Source organism: Myotis myotis, unplaced genomic scaffold, assembly GCF_014108235.1.
Source record: "Myotis myotis isolate mMyoMyo1 unplaced genomic scaffold, mMyoMyo1.p scaffold_m19_p_20, whole genome shotgun sequence".
NCBI classification, from domain to species: Eukaryota; Metazoa; Chordata; class Mammalia; order Chiroptera; family Vespertilionidae; genus Myotis; species Myotis myotis.
The window spans coordinates 8207659-8223732 of record NW_023416325.1 but is presented as its reverse complement, the minus strand read 5'-3'; the positions used below and the strand labels follow the sequence as shown (position 1 = coordinate 8223732).

Below are 16074 nucleotides of genomic sequence, written 5' to 3'. Positions count from 1 at the left end.
TTTGATATTTATTTTATATATTTAAATGCCATTTAACAAAGAAAAATCAACCAAAAAAATGAGTTCACGTGTCACCTCTGACATGCATGTCATAGGTTCGCCATCACTGTTGCAAACCATTATACCCCCTAGCACCTGACACAGTGCCTGATGCCTAGAAGCTGAACAAATGTAACGGATGGATCGACTGCATCTCTCCATATATATCCTCATAGACTGTGAAAGAGAGTAAAGAGAAAGAAAGGTTCATGGATATCAACATGAAACCAACACTGATTTTCCTCATCACCATCACCAGGTAACAGTCACCAAGTTACTTCAGGGGCACGCTACACAGCTTACACAGTAAGTGGAACTTTATAAACTTAAAACAAAAGCAAGGGCCCCGTGCCTTAAAAGCAGCTTATTCGGAGCTGCCTGGCATCTTGCTGCACATTATCCTCCATAGCCAAGTCCCAGTTTTAGGAAAGAAAAATAACTACATTATTACAAATTGACCTAAAACCATAAGTACAATTAATATAAACGCATTTAAATTTGGTCAGCACCAGAATGCATCGTAATAGAAGGGCTATTCCACCCCAGCCTGTGAGCCCAAATCCACTGGAGGGGGTGGAGGGAGTGAAATTTGGACCCCGAGTACAAAAGGGATCCCCCGAAGGAGTCTTCTACTGAACAGCATAAGATTTAACACTGCCCTTTACGGACTGGAAGGCAAAGGAAGCTGAGGGGAGGAAATAGAGAACGAAGACCTAGTGTCACGGGTAGGTCATAGGAATCACTTACCAAGCAATTTCCACTGCTGGGTTTTCTCCTTGAACTCAACAAATGGAGAGAAACTGGAAGGCACGGCTGCAAGAAATGGATTCCATGAACAAGCCACACAGGTCAGAGTGCGAAACTCAGAATAGTGACTGTCCCTGAGTCCCTGAGTCCCTGAGTTTCACAGAATCAGGCCTCCAAGGCCGCACTGCGCAAAGCCATGATGGTTCAGCCAGTAAAGCTGCAATTCACTATGAGAATTAATCAGACAAAGGGGGCCGGGGGGGAACACTGACCCTCCAGAAAAAAGCACCTTACCACGGCTTTCTCCAGCAAGATACTGCAGGGCTGGCAGCACCAGCTCCGCCCAGTTGGGGGCTGCAGAGAACCAGCTATTGAGGGAGCTGGCCGGAGAGGACTGCCAATCCAAAACCCGCTCCTCCAGCTGCAGGAAAGCAAAGGCAGAACAGTCAGGGTCCTGTAAGATACCAGCCACCCCAAGACGGCCACAGCAAGCTGGGTGGATCTGTCCAGTCTGCCCACGCCACATAGCAAGGCAGCCGCAGGGCTCTGGGAGCGACCCAGAGCTCTTCTCAAGCTGCAGACCGGGGTGGGGAACGTCCAGACCACGGGCTGTCTAAGGCCCGAGAAATCATTAGGCCTGGCCCTGCCAAGGCATTAGGGTGAGTTAATTAAATGCTAGACCAAATAGAGCAGGCTACTTTTAAGTTGATAATTTTGTATGTTATAAATATCCAAATGGCACTTGGCAAAAAAAAAAAGGTTCCCCACCCCTGCTACAGAACATTGTGATTTTCTACGATTTGAAAACTCTGATTCAATCTGACTTTCCCACAACTCTTACCACAGGAAGGCTAGACTGCCCCTCCAGCAGCAAGATCTCGAGGAGGAGAGAGAAGAAGCTGGAAGAGATTTCATTGATTCCCAGGCAAGGCTTGAGGTCTTCCAGAGGCCTAATGGAGGAGGAAAAATATAAGAACGAAAAGGACCAAGAACACATCCCCAGGTGGGTTAAGCCCTCCAAGCCTTCTGTCAATCACAAAAGAGTTCAAAGGCCACACTATGCACTTGCTCGAGGAGAACCCCGGGACCCTGGGCTTATGGTTCAACACCAACCAGGCCACCCCCAGCACCGGTACCGGTCACCCTTCAGCCTCGTCCTCCGCCCGCGCGGTCAGCTCTGTGGGTCACTTACTCCTCCTTGATGGCAGGCACTGCCAGCGGAGACGGAGCCTGTGAGAGGGGCGGGATCCCTTCCGTCCCGCTTAAGGGCTCAGCCAAGTCCTCTGCTTCTGATTTGATCACTTTTATTTTCTTCTTCTTCCGTTCCTCTTTTTCCTTAACCTTTTTTTTAAGGACAGCCAAGTCATATAGGGCTGCGAAGAAAAGGCAACACAAATCATAGAAGTGCATTTTCTACATCCGGGAGTGCGGGGGTCTCATCTGCCTTTATTTTCTCAGGCCCACCAGCCAAAGAAAGAAGAGTCTCAAAAACGAGACATTCAGGTTTGTTTACCAAACCCCAAGAGTGATTTACAAATTAACTTTAACAGTTATTCAGGCATCGATGATCTGTTGTTCTGATTCTATATTCACTTTCCACCTATAAATCCACTAGAGCAGTGGTTCTCAACCTTCCTAATGCCGCGACCCTTTCATACAGTTCCTCATGTTGTGGTGACCCCCAATTTCATTGTTACAAATTGAACATAATTAAAGCATAGTGATTAATCACAAAAACAATATGTAATTATATATGTGTTTTCCAATGGTCTTACATGACCCCTGTGAAAGGGTCCTTCGACCCCCAAAGGGGTCGCGACCCACAGGTTGAGAACTGCTGCACTAGAGGAAATAACCAAAAAAGGTTATCAGCAAGAAGAAAACTGTGATTTCTCTATTTTTCGACATGTACACGGGTTCACGGAATTTAGCAGCGCGGCCAGATGATGGCTGCTCACTTACCTGCTAGAGAGCCTTTCCTGCCAGCGTTGACACGAGTCATGATGTCATTGAGAGTCAGGTCCCCTGTCAAAAGGTCCGGGTGATCCTAGATGCGACACCCAGAGATTTGTTATGGAGACCCAAATAGGGAGCCAAAACTGCTTGGGGTTTCGGCAATTTACCTAACAGATAAATAGATGCTACCTGCAACCTAAGAAAAGCATGCTGAATTAAAACTATAAACATAAAAACTGCTCTTTATAACGAGGCATAGGAGAACCCAGGGCCAATCTTTCTATTGTACGGCATTTGCAGTTTATAAAGCTCTCTCGCATTCCTCACCTTGCGTGCTCTTCAAATAGTCTTGTTAAAGATCATATTTTACAGCACGGGTGGGGAACATTTTTTCTGCCAAGGGCCTTTTGGATATTTAGAACCTCATTCGTGGGCCATACAAAATTAGCAATTTAAAAATTAGGCTGCCGTATTTGGTCAAACATTTAATAACTCACCCCTAATTAATGCCTTGGCAGAGCCAGACCAAATGATTTTGTGGGCCTTATATGGCCCCAGGGCCCAACATTCCCCACCCGTTTTACAGTCTGAAAATGGGACTCAGAGAAGGTAAGGGACTTGCCCAAGATCACAGAGCAGGTGGGGAAGACAGTCAGTTCTGACTTCCACTGTGGGAGTCTCCCCATCTCGCCACCTGCCTTAGGTGAACTGCCTCCTCTTCCTACTGTGCTCTCTGGCGTGGCTGCACTGGCATCACCTGGATTCGGTGGAGCTTAGAAACAGGCAAGAGCGGGCAGAGCACAGGATCTGACCTTGGCTCAGCCGCTGAGTAGCTGTGGGGCCAAGAGCAAGCTCCCGACCCTGTAAGCACTGGTAAAATGGCTATGATTCAACACCGGTCTTAAGCAAAGATTAAATCAGACACTATTGTCCGAGTGCCTTATATAAAGTCAAAGCACGGCCCTCGCTGGTTTGGCTCAGTGGATAGAGCGCTGGACTGAAGGGTCCCATGTCCAATTCCGGTCAAGGGCACATGCATAGGCTGCAGGCTTGATCTGAAACAGGGGGCATGCAGGAGGCAGCCAATCAATGATTCTCTCTCTCATCACTGACGTTTCTCTCTCTCTCACCCTTTCCCTTCCTCTCTGAAATCAATAAAAATATAAATAAATAAAAATAGTCAAAGCCCGTGTCTCCTCATACCTTTCGTGTTAACTAGCGTCTATAGTTGTCCTGCCCTCTAACGATAAGGAAAGGAAGCAGAAATAAGGTGGTGACCACCTGTATGTTCCTCACAATAGCCAATCCGGAGACCTGCCATTGAAGACCGCTAATGAGCACACACCCGGGCCCCACTCTTACCGGCTGATGTTTCCGCTTCTCATGGTGCTTCTTTAGCATGATCTTCAGGTCACTGTCCCCCAGTTCTATCTTATCTGAGAGGAAATGAACCAAACCACATGCACTAGGGTTATTCACCAGGTGATGCTGACATTTAAATCTTTCTGGTCACCTGTGATATTCAAAACTAAGGTATTTCTCTGAGCCTCCCTCCTGTGGGCTGTGTACTACAAGTACCATCGGTCTTGAAACCGTTGCAGGGTCAACTCTTCAGTTTTTCTATACATTGGTCCAGGGGGTCCTCAAACTTTTTAAACAGGGGGCCAGTTCACTGTCCCTCAGACCGTTGGAGGGCCGGACTATAGTTTAAAAAAAAACTATGAACAAATTCCTATGCACACTGCACATATCTTATTTTGAAGTGAAAAAACAAAACGGGAACAAATACGATATTTGTATTTGCATGTGGCCCGCAGGCCGTAGTTTAAGGACCCCTGCATTGGTCAATAACCATGACCTCATTTACTTAGCTGCTCCTAAAACACGTTCAAGGTTCTTAACATTCTTCTTTGATTCCTATCCCAATTAAAATTCTTCTCTGCCCTGGCCGGTGTGGCTCAGTTGGTTGAGTGTCATCCTGTGCACCTAAAGGTCACCGGTTCAATTCCGGTCAGGGCAAATACCCAGGTGGCGGGCTTGATCCCCGGTCAGGGTGCATGCAGGCGGCCACCAACCAGTGTTTCTCTCTCACACCGATGTCCCTCTCTCTCCCCCTTCCTCTCTTTCTCAAATCAATAAACACATATTAAAAATAAGTCCTTCTCTAATTTCACCAATGTTCTGAGAAACTGCCATGGCCCTGGTTGCCCCTTTCATTCTATCATTGAAATGTCCCTTAGTGCTGCTATTTTAAGATTCTGCTTCAGCCCAAAATACCAGCTGATCCGCTCCTAAGAAAAAATTCCAAAGCAAAGGAAGGCAGGCCTACCTACTTGTAAAAAAGTGGAATTGTACCCAAAAACGTCTCCAATTCTAAGGAACACTGCTTTGCTTTCCTGGCAGGTAAGAATCTGGCCCCCACCTCCCTCCAAGGGAGTCCTCCAATCTACCTGCACATTTCCCAGAATGCAGCAGCCGCCGCCGAGTCCTCACCTGCAGTTTTCATGTCTGTGGTAGACAGCGTGGGCACCACCCGCAGGGGCACCGCGGGGCTAGGAGAGCGCGCTGGGGAGCTCGGGAGCCATGAGCTGAGATCTTCAAAAGAAAATGTTTCTCGTAAATCCCACGTGGCTGTGGACTCCAATAGGGAGATTGGGTAAGTGGCCATTTGGGTTCAACAAGGGCAAGCCAACAACAGGGAGGCCAGGGTTCCACCATTCCTTCCTGACCCTTCCCCAGGTGAGCTGGAGCACTGAGGCCATTTAAACGGCTCTTCCGGGAAGAGACTTCACCAGTGATGGGTCGCACTGCAGCAGGCCAACAGCCACTACTACTCTCCTGTGGGGGGAAAAGCAGTTCTCTCAAGGGGCACACGGGGACCAGACAGGCCCACTGCGGAGAGCCCTGCCATGCAGGGGCCCAGCTCACCTAAACCAGTGCCAAGTACCCATCACAGGTAAAAACGATAGGCAGTCACGCCCCACCTAACAGGAACGCCCACCCCCCCGACAGACAAGGGGACGGCTTCTTTGCTGGGGAGATAAATGGCTACCGCTGGCTCCAACCACACAAGCTGCTGGAGTAGATCCAGCACCTCAGCCACTCCCAGTGCCCCGGACACTCACCCTCTTCATCGGACGACAGGGCCGTGTCACCGCACTCCTCCTTCACTTCCCTCAAGACCTTCAGGTAGCGTTGCTGGGTGCGCCACTCCCGCTCCTCGGGGGTGCGGGACGGGGAAGGGCGCTTCTGCCGGAAGGAAAGGGCCGGGCCGCTCCGACGGGCCATTTCCAGGAGGTCCTAGGAAGGCCAGACGGGAGCACGTCAGCGCTGAAGCTTGTTCTGGTACCTTCTCTAAGTCTACATTCTCTGCTCTTCATTGGTTAATAAGTTCCATTCCTTCCCTCCAGGTTACAAAAATGATGTGTATGTGATTATGCCCAATAAAAACAGCCTATTTTGATTATTACATGGCGAATACTCATTACACTAAAGACCCAAATATTTCCATACTGAAGCTTAAACCACTGAAAGCCAGAACTGTCTCGAAGAATTAGCAGACTGGTCCAGCCCGGGCGCACTGAGGTTGGCGCACTGCATACCCCTCAAGCCTCTCAGAGGCCCGAGTATCCCACACTCCTCCCCTAGAGCAGCCTGGTTCCCTGAATGAGCCAGGATGGAGCTGAGAGCCGTTTATTTATCGTGGTATATACTGGAGCTACAATATGTCATCCATTTTAAGAGGCACCTTTTCCCCTGTTTTAACATCTCTGAAATCGGGGTACATCTTAAAGTTGAACAGAAGAAAGAATACTATAGCTTAATTGTATCATAGCTTAACTGGTAGCATTTTTTTTTCTTTAGTGGGATCTTTCGTATTTTACACCTGAGCCACTTCTTGAGGTCATGAAACCTGTGCGTTCACTGCCCGTTTTACTTCCAGTTCTCACTTACACTCCGGGAAGCCAGAATCTGCTTCAGCAGCCGGTGGAAATACTGCTGCTGGGAGCTGAGGTACCGCTTGTACTGTGACTTGAAGCATAGCTGCCGATACTTGACCACCTCAGGGTTGAAGTGTCCATCTTAAAGGAACAGAGGTACAGTACATATACATCAGTCAGCAAATATTTAATGTGTGCTGAAAATGCGGTCAACTCCACTAAACTGGGATATACGGTATTGGGGGCGGGGGAGGAGAAAAACCTTTGTGTATGTGGAGCCTTACAGTCCCGCGGGAGAGACAGCAAATCAACAGCTAAACAGATACGTAACAGTCAACTCTCTCAAGTACTATAAGGAAGTTAACTCCAGAGAACTGAAGGGTAAGGAGATTCAATCAGGAAAGGGATCTCTAAGGAATGACGCATAAACTGAAGCCGGATTAAAGCAAACGCAGGAAAATATCAACAACTGATAAATACAGATGAACGTTACGTGAATGTTCGTTATATTATTTTTCAACTTTTCTATATGCTTACAAGTTTTCAAAATGAGAAACTGGGAGGAATATATGCCTGGCTGGTGTGGCTAAGTTGGTTGGGTGTTGTCCCATACACTGAAAGGTTGACGGTTCGACTCCCAGTCAGGACTCATGCCCAGGTTGTGGGTTCAATCCCCAGTAGGGGGCGTACGGAAATGTCTGAAGACTAAAGCAGAGTAGGTGGCAGCTGAGAGCGGCACGAAATGACCTGGGAAGGTGACCCGAGATCAGACCACAGAAGCTTTTAGGTCACGCGTGGATTTTATCCTAAATGCAATGAAGGTTTAAAGCAGAAGAATGACATGGCTGGGAGCAAGAGTGAAAGAAAAACGACTGTAGTGGTCTAGGTGTGAGGATGGTGACTTGGTCCCACGGTCTCCCTCCACATTCAGTAAAAGCCGAGACCCTACAGATGGCCTATACGGCCCTTCATGGCCTGTCTCATGCCACCTGTGGCCTCACCGTCAACCAGTCCCCCTTTTGCTCACTCTACCCCACCCCACTGGCCTCCATGCTGTTTCCTGAACAGGCAACATACCTACTTTCTTAAGGCTTTTGTATCTAAAGCTCACCTGCCTGCAATGCTTCCTATTAACACCAATATTTTCATGGCTTGCTCTTCCTCCCTTCATAAAGTTTCTGTTCACGTGTCACCGCCCTGGAGAAGCCTTGCCCAAACCTAAAACAGCTCCTGCCCAGCACTCTAGTCCCATTACCCTTTCTTTTATTTTAATATATCTTATTGATTTTTTACAGAGAGGAAGGGAGAGGGATAGAGTTAGAAACATCAATGAGAGAGAAACATCGATCAGCTGCCTTCTGCACACCTCCTACTGGGGATGTGCCCACAACCAAAGTATATGCCCTTGACCGGAACCGAGTCTGGGAACTTTCAGTCCGCAGGCCGATGCTCTATCCACTGAGCCAAACCGGTTAGGGCACATTACCCTTTCTTATTCTTTGTAGCACTTAAGCCAGTAAGTATTTGCTTATTTGTCACCTATTTTTCTCTATTCGAATGTAAGGTCATTACTCTATCTCCAAACCACAAAGAATGCCTGGCACAAAGTAGCCGATCGGTAAATAGTGGTTAAGTGAATGGAAGCAAGAGAGACGTGGGATACGTTTTTGAAGGAGAAAGCTCAGACCTGCTGGGGCAGGAAGCAGAGCAAGGAGAGGGGAGCCACTGAGCACCATACCAGCCCATCCTACTGTTTTGGGGGAAAACTTGACAGCAAAATAGACAGTGGTAACATTACACAGGTCCCTGACTTGACCCTCTAAAACCAAGCAGCTCCCACGGAGGCCCCGGGTTTCAGTGAAGTAAACCTCTGCCAACCACAGAGGAGAACTCCTCACACAAACAACCCACCTAAGGAGAGAGCGCGAGCCTTAAGCCCTTAAAGCAATGGTTCTCAACCTCCCTAATGCCGCGACCCTTTAATACAGCTCCTCATGTTGTGGTGACCCCCGACCATAAAATTATTTTCGTTGCTACTTCATAACTGTAATTTTGCTACTGTTATGAATCGTCATGTAAATATCTGATATGCAGGATGTATTTTCATTGTTACAAACTGAACATAATTAAAGCATAGTGATTAATCACAGAAACAACATGTAATTATATATGTGTTTTCCGATGGTCTTAGGCGACCCCTGTGAAAGGGCGTTCGACCCCCAAAGGGGTCGCGACCCACAGGTTGAGAACCGCTGCCTTAAGGTAATGGAAGGTCTGAACAAGCCTGTTCCCGCCAGGCTTCTCAGCTGTCAAGTGAGTCAGTTCAACAAAACCCCAGGAGACGCACTGCCCTTTCAGGGCCTCCTGCCAAGCAGCCTCACCCCAGCAAGGGGGAGCAGAAGGGGCTTCCTCTGCTCCCCTCTACAGGACAGAGAGAAAACTGTGACTTAGAGCAGCTCCAAAGCATCTTACAATCCCCAATGTAATGATTGATCCAGGAAAGAATCATTATTGGGTGCTAAAACCAGAGTAAAACAAGGGCTTTTGGGAAATAAGGAGTATCATGCGGTCCCGAAAAAAAATAAAAATAAAAACACCTCCCCCCACCCCCTCCCCAAAAAAGCATTTCCATTTCTCTATGTTGTTCACATAACATTAAATACGGTTATGTCTGGGTGGCAGGATTAAAAGTGATTTTATTTTCTCCCTTGATTATCTATATTTCTAATTTCTCTATAATAAATATATATTGTTTTAAAAGAAAAAAAAAAAAAGAGTATCCCGTGGTCCCAAAGCATCACCCCACAGATTGCTTCTTATATAATGAATAAAGGTCCCTTACAATCAGTAGGTCTGGCAGACATCCCTTAAACAAGGGCTCACACACGGCATCACCAACAACGGAAAAGCAGACATCACCTGACTTCTGAGATGACAGTGGGAAGAAATAACATTTCCCATAGAGCGTTCTCGGCAAAATGTTTAATCCAAACCTAATCATGAGAAAACAAGAAGACAATTCCCCAGAAAACAGGATGTTTTACAAGTCAAGTGTCCTAGGCTCTTCAAAAACCGTTAGTGTTTTCAAAGACAAGGCAGGAAAAAGGCAGAGGGCCCTTGATTCAGGAAGCAAACATGAGATCCAAACACAAGGCATGAACCTTGAATTGGTCCTGGATTTAAGAGGCAACTATAAAGGCCAATTGGGAACTGAGACAATTTGCATGTGGGATACCCTGTGATAAATTTTTTGCTCAATGTACAATGTCTTGGGTGTGATAACAGGACTGTGATCATGTGAGAGAATGCCCTTGTTAAGAGATACATAGATGCTAAAGGGGTTGGCAGTAGTATCACGCTTTCTGCAGAGAAGTGTATGTAATTCAAACACACACATACATATATATAATAATGCAAATGGTAAACTATTACTAAAAATTACTTAAAGACTAGTCATAAAGGTGCCTATAAGATCTTGGTATTTTTATTTATTTTTGTTAATCCTCACCCAAGGGTATTTTTTCCATTGATTTTTAGGAAGTGGAAGGGAGGGAGGGGAGAGAAAGAGAGAGAAAAACATCAACTGGTTGCCCCCCGCAAGTGCCCAACCGAGGCTGGGGATCAACCTGCAACCCAGGCACATGCCCTTGACCAAAAATCGAACTTATGACCCTTTAGGGCTCGGGCTGACACTCTAACTACTGAGTCACACCGGCCAGGGCAATGTTGGTGATGTTTTATTTCTTGATCTGGGTGGCTGTTTTACACAGCTGAGTTCATATTCTAACCAATCATTGAGCAATACACTTAGGATTTATATATTTCCTATGTAAGTTTAACATAAAAGGAATGGTGTAGGCACCAAGTGTTGCACAAGACCAGTCTACTGAGTTGGTATCTATAATAATAAAAGCGTAATATGCTAATTAGACCGGACGACCTTCTGGACAACCTTCCGGACGAAGCCGGACTGCAAGGGAAACCCAGGTCCCAGGTGCCTGCAGGTGGCCGGAGGGAAGCCCGGGTCCCGGAGGGAAGCCGGTGCTGGCAGCCGGGGGAAGGAAGGCCTACTCGTGCACGAATTTCATGCATCAGGCCTCTAGTCTGTACATAGAAACAAACAGACTGAAACGAAGGCCTGCACATAACTGAATGCATCCCCGCCTCCCACTCCTCTCAAAAGCCGGCTGAGCTACGCACCTCGGAAGAGCTTCTGGGCAATGTGCAGGGGGTTCCCGAAGCGGAAGTTCTCGCCCCTGAACAGGGCCAGGAGCAGCTGGTTCTGCTGCTCAGCGCTGTCCTCAGGGACGCGGGGCAGGAACTGCTGGAGGTGCGCGCGCTGCGAGTCACTCAACACCTCCTGCCACGTGGAGAGGCTGACCACCTCGAAGAATATCTCGGGCTGGAACGAGGGGAAGCAGGAGGAAAGTCACCCAGAGAAAGCGGTTTCTAAGTTTTCTGTGTGTGAGTGGTAAATACGTACGACATAAAACTTCCCGTTTTATCCATTTTTAACTGTACGGTTCAGTAGCACTAAGTACGTTCACAGTCGTGCAACCATCACCACCATGCAAGCTTTAAGTGTTTTTAAACAAACTAAAATTCCACTGATCTTTACTCAATTCTCAAAACTTAAGAGATTCGTAAAGACTATGTATAAACCAAAGTCTTATACCCAACAGTGAGTAACCCAGAGGAAAACAATCTCAGTAGAGAGACCCCCGATCTGGAAACCATTTCTGCCAGCAGGGGACATGATGGCAGACATCCGAGTTCAGCGACGACGAAGACGAGTGGCAGGAAAAAGTTAACAGGGGAGGAGAGAACTGGAGGAGTCGAGGTCACCTGCTGAGAGTGAGAAGCGGCGGGATGGAGCTCATTTTCAGCTCAACAATCACATACTGGACATCTCCTGTGTGCTACGCACTAAGACAGACTAGTACTGCAGACATATTGTCTGGGTGTGGGAAATATTACACAAGCAATTACGACGCAGCTTAAGAAGTTTACCTAAGAGCACACAGGAGAAGCACACCTCCCAGACTGAAGGTTTCAGAGAACACCTACCAGGGGAAGTGACATTTACGATAGTGAGGGATGTCCGGCCGGCATGGCTCAGTGGTTGAGCGTCGACCTATGAACCAGGAGGTCACGGTTCAATTCCCGGGCGGGGCGTATGCCCGGGTTGTGGGCTCAATCCCCAGTGTGGGGCACACAGGAGGCAGCTGATCAATGATTCTCTCTGATCATTGATGTTTCTATTGCTCTCTCCCTCTATCTGTCTGAAATCAATCAATAAATATGTATTTTTTAAAGACAGTGAGGGATGATAAGGAAAAGAAAAAAAAGATTGAGGCAAGAGGGTTAAAAACCCAAGAACAAAAAAAATTCAGGCAACATGTGGCTGGCACAAGGACAGGGAAGGAGAGGGGGAGCAGCCAGCAGGAGGAACAAGGGACCTGTGAGCATGCTCAGTACTTGTGCCTTTGCCCTTTGGGCAATGGGGAACCCTCAACTGTCTCAGCATGAGTGCACCAAAGCACCGTGGCTCCATGTCCAACATCTTCCCCTGCAAACCTGTTGGTGCTCACCACTTCATTCCCAGCATCTCAGTGTCTGGCATAAAGTAGGTGCTTAATGAAACAAGTGTTTGCTGACGGAGGACACAGATTTACTTGAAAGAGCATGCAAAGGAAACATGGAAGGATCTATAGCAACTTCGGTGGTTGTTACTTCAGGTGAGAGAGGGGATAAGACAAGGGCAGAGTGGCGGCTTTAATTTCATCTAAAATGTCTGACGAATTATGAAAGAGAAATCTGAACCAAATGTGACTAAATGAAATTATCTCCTAAAACTGGATGATGTTCAGATGAATGTCAGCTTTATGACACTGCACCTATGTTTGAAATATGCAAAATAAACCAAGACAGAGAAAACAGGTGTTTCAGCACCTAGAGTCTTCCACATACTAAGCACTTAATAAATGGCAGCCACCGTAACGATGATGATCACAGCGCCCGCCGGTGAAAGTGATCATGGCACGCTGACATGCTTTTCCAGGGCACATGCTAATAACTGACGAGCTGGCTCCTTATAGCCAGAGAGGGCATGTTTGGGTTTGGTTTCATGAATCACAACATGGGTAATCCATGTATTGTAAACATACACATAATCCTCCTCTTTAAAAAACTTCTTGTTCATCACTGAAAATTAACTTGTTAAAAATAGGGCTTTATAACATAGTATCAAGTTATTAAACATGCAGAATGTAGCTAATAATTTCTTCCTTAAATCAGAATATTAAACAGACTCTCCACAAAAAAAGATCACTCTGGCTGCAGTGCAGAAAATGAAACAGAAGGTAGCACAAGCCTGAAATGGATTAGAACAGTGGCTGCGGGGAAGCTGAGAGAGGAAAAGATGGTGATGACATAACTCACATCCTCCAGAAGGTCCTCCGGCAGACTAACCCTGGTGTCCCCCAGGAGGCAGTCCTCCATAATCCGTGCGCCATGGCCGTCTCCACACGGACCCAGTTCCAGGGGGTCCGTCAGCATATGGTCCAAGGAATCCATTTTTTATGTTCCACAGGGAATCTAGACAAACACAACAGGCAGTCATACCTTGAGACAGAAAGGCAGAAATCCGGGGGACCTGGTAGACACACTCCTTCAGAAAATATTGTGGCCAGAAAATATTCCATCTCAAATCCACTCTTATCCCTAACTACAGGGAACAGCTCTTCTCCCTCCCTCCCACCACTCCATATTCATCTGAACTCTCAAATTTATCAGACCTCTTCTAACTCCCAAATTTATAGACTTTCTAACTTCACTTTACACATAAGCAAAAGGAGACTCGCTGAACGGATCAGCAGAGCGCGTAATTTAGACTTCTAGACTTCCCAGGCCAATAGTATCTCCACTATAACATAATTTAACAATGGTTTTTTTAGCAATTAAGTCTTTGTTCTTCCACAAAAGAAAATTCACACAGACTAACTAATAAAGCTCAGACACTAACAATACGTTATTTAATGAGGGCCTACCAGCTGCCAGGGCTTTTCATATATCTCATTTAATTCTTACAACTGTGAAAGACGGGGTTATTACATCTATTCTACAGACAGTAAAACAAGGACAAAGTAGATAAGTAACTCGCCTAACCCCAGGGATAGGACTGAAGCTCAGGTCTGCCTGGCTGCACAGCCATTTCTTAACACAACACACAATACACCCTATCTAAACCTCCAATTTAAATCATGAAAAGGGAGCATTTTATGATGGCTTTATTCATCCAAATAAACTCCAGAGGCTCCAAGACCCTGACCGTGACCACCTGTAATGTGGAGGCCAACCCACCTTCAGTCGGTCCATCCGATTTTTATAACCACGTAAATGCAATGCCATTTTTCTCCTTCCTGTAATAACTGAACACAGCTGGCCACCTTTAGAAAAGTACATATTAAAACATTTCACAAGGCTGAGGGCTAGAATCCATGTAAAGCGATGGCCACAGGACTGAAAAAAGCTCTCAGGAACAAGGAGCTTGAACTCCATCACTGGAAGAACACTGGCTAAGTCCATGCTCTATTTCCTATTCCTACCAAACGGGCTAGCAATAACAAGCACAGTAAAATGGAAAGAAAAAAGAAAAAAAAACAAAAACAACAGACTACAAACCAAAACACCAAACTTCTAATCTCAGTGACTCTGGACAAATCTTACCTCACCAGGTGTCAATTGACGAAGGGTAGTTGGACCAATCCTGGATTCCTGCAATGAATAATCTCTAGATGGATGAGTTTCCGTGACCTAACGCAGTCACGTAACGTAGTAATGCAATGACTTCTCATTCTGAAATTCTCAAACGATAAAACGGCAAACCTGTAAATTTACTATTAAAACGAGCACCTCCCCACTAAATGATTTCCAGTTATCTTGAAGAGGTTTCAGATTTATCTGAGACCCAGCGGATGGGTTAGTGTGGAACCAATCAGCTGTGTACCCCGCCAGCCATGGTGCATTACAATACCCTGAACATCCCCTGCGCTAAATGACTGAAGCAGGTGAGCAAGCACAAGACATATGTGTTTAACAAACCTTTGAAATAGAAAAAAAAAATGTAGCAGCAACCTGATGCTGAGGATCAAGTCCTCATTTAAAAGCACGGACATGCAGCTGGTAAGAGCTGCAAAGCCAGCGTCCCACCTGACTCTTAGGGGGATCACCTGTTTCCCAACTTGCGCACAAGTGTCTGCAATTCGGTGGACGTGGAGCTGCATTGAATCTTACGCAGGGGCAACCTTTGCCCTGCTGCCATTCTAAATAGGCTCTCCAAATACAAAAAGCAGGCAGCTGCCAGGGGCTGGCACCCCGGAAGCCGAGGATTTCTAAGTCTTGCGGCGTCTGGACCTCTTTACTAGACCAGGAAGGCCTCTCCCAATGGCCTTTCCCCTGCACCAGGGCTAACCGACCCCCCCCTTCCCCCCCCCCCAAACAAGCTAAACCTTAGGCTCCTTCCGGGGCCACCCCTGGCTCCAGATCCCTCGTCCCCCCTGCAAAGCCTCCCCTAGCCAACCCCGCCCCAGCCCGAGGCCCAGGTCCCGCCCTTCCAATCTGCACCTCGGCGCCCAGGCCCCTCCGCCCCAACCCTAACCCCCTCCCACCCGGGCCGCTAGCTCCCACAGGCCCGCTCCCCGCCACATGCCCACCGGAGCAGCGATCCTCGGAGACCCCAGCACCTCCCTCCCTCCGCTCCCCCGCAACGACTTAACCCTGTCGCCACCTGGGGCCCGCCCTCACCTCGGCCGTAAGCGCGGGCCTCGTCGCCCGCTGCGATCCTCGGCCCGCGGGCTCCAGGACGCGCTCGCCCTCGCAAGGCGTCTCTATGCGTGCACGCTCTGGACTCGGGCGGCGGAAGGGGCGGGGCCTTGGATCCCGGGGGCGGGTCTTAGAGGGGCGGGGCCTTGGGCGTCGGGGCGGGGCTGCGTGAGGCGGAGCCTGCGGAGGCGTGTCTCTGGGCGGGGCCAGGGCGGTAGAGAAGCGGAGCGGGACCTGGGGCGGGGCCGGAACTGGGGCGGGGAGGGGCGGGGCCGGACCTGGGGCGGGGCGGGGCCTGGAGTGGCAGGCGCTCTCTCCGCTGTGTCTCAGGATGCAATTTGCAATCAGCTTGAAGGTCGCACCTGGTTTAGAAGTTTCTGGAGGGCGGAGGCGGTGTCGGTAGTTTTTACCTGGCCGCGAATTGAGGCCCCAAAACCCGAGTCACTGAATGCAGTTTTATTAGGTAAGGTTTGCAGAGAGCATACCTTGCTCCAGGCACTATGCTAAGCATTTTCTATCCACTATCTTTGTGCTACAGCTGCATTTTTAGTGCTATGCACTATTCCCA

At 47.9% G+C, this 16074-nt stretch overlaps 1 protein-coding gene across 8 annotated transcripts in view; it reads right to left on the bottom strand.

The window, feature by feature from the left end:
• NFRKB (nuclear factor related to kappaB binding protein) overlaps nt 1–15599 on the bottom strand; it is a 30301-nt gene extending 14702 nt beyond the window's left edge. For 4 of the 8 annotated variants that reach the window (XR_004974766.1, XM_036353362.1, XM_036353366.1 and 1 more), the window contains exons 1-13: nt 15489–15599; nt 14412–14548; nt 13125–13280; nt 10884–11085; nt 6697–6824; nt 5868–6042; nt 5236–5373; nt 4105–4178; nt 2749–2833; nt 1979–2159; nt 1628–1736; nt 1081–1207; nt 787–852 (exon numbers count right to left, since the gene is read on the bottom strand). Coding sequence is in view for 7 of the 8 variants with exons in the window: in XM_036353362.1 (XP_036209255.1) it covers nt 787–852; nt 1081–1207; nt 1628–1736; nt 1979–2159; nt 2749–2833; nt 4105–4178; nt 5236–5373; nt 5868–6042; nt 6697–6824; nt 10884–11085; nt 13125–13259 (1420 nt within the window). In the remaining variant the exon portion in view is untranslated. The remainder of the gene's footprint in view (nt 1–786; nt 853–1080; nt 1208–1627; nt 1737–1978; nt 2160–2748; nt 2834–4104; nt 4179–5235; nt 5374–5867; nt 6043–6696; nt 6825–10883; nt 11086–13124; nt 13281–14411; nt 14549–15488) is intronic. The other 4 variants (XM_036353367.1, XM_036353364.1, XM_036353365.1 and 1 more) reach the window with 4 other exon arrangements.
• Nucleotides 15600–16074: the final 475 nt, after the last annotated feature.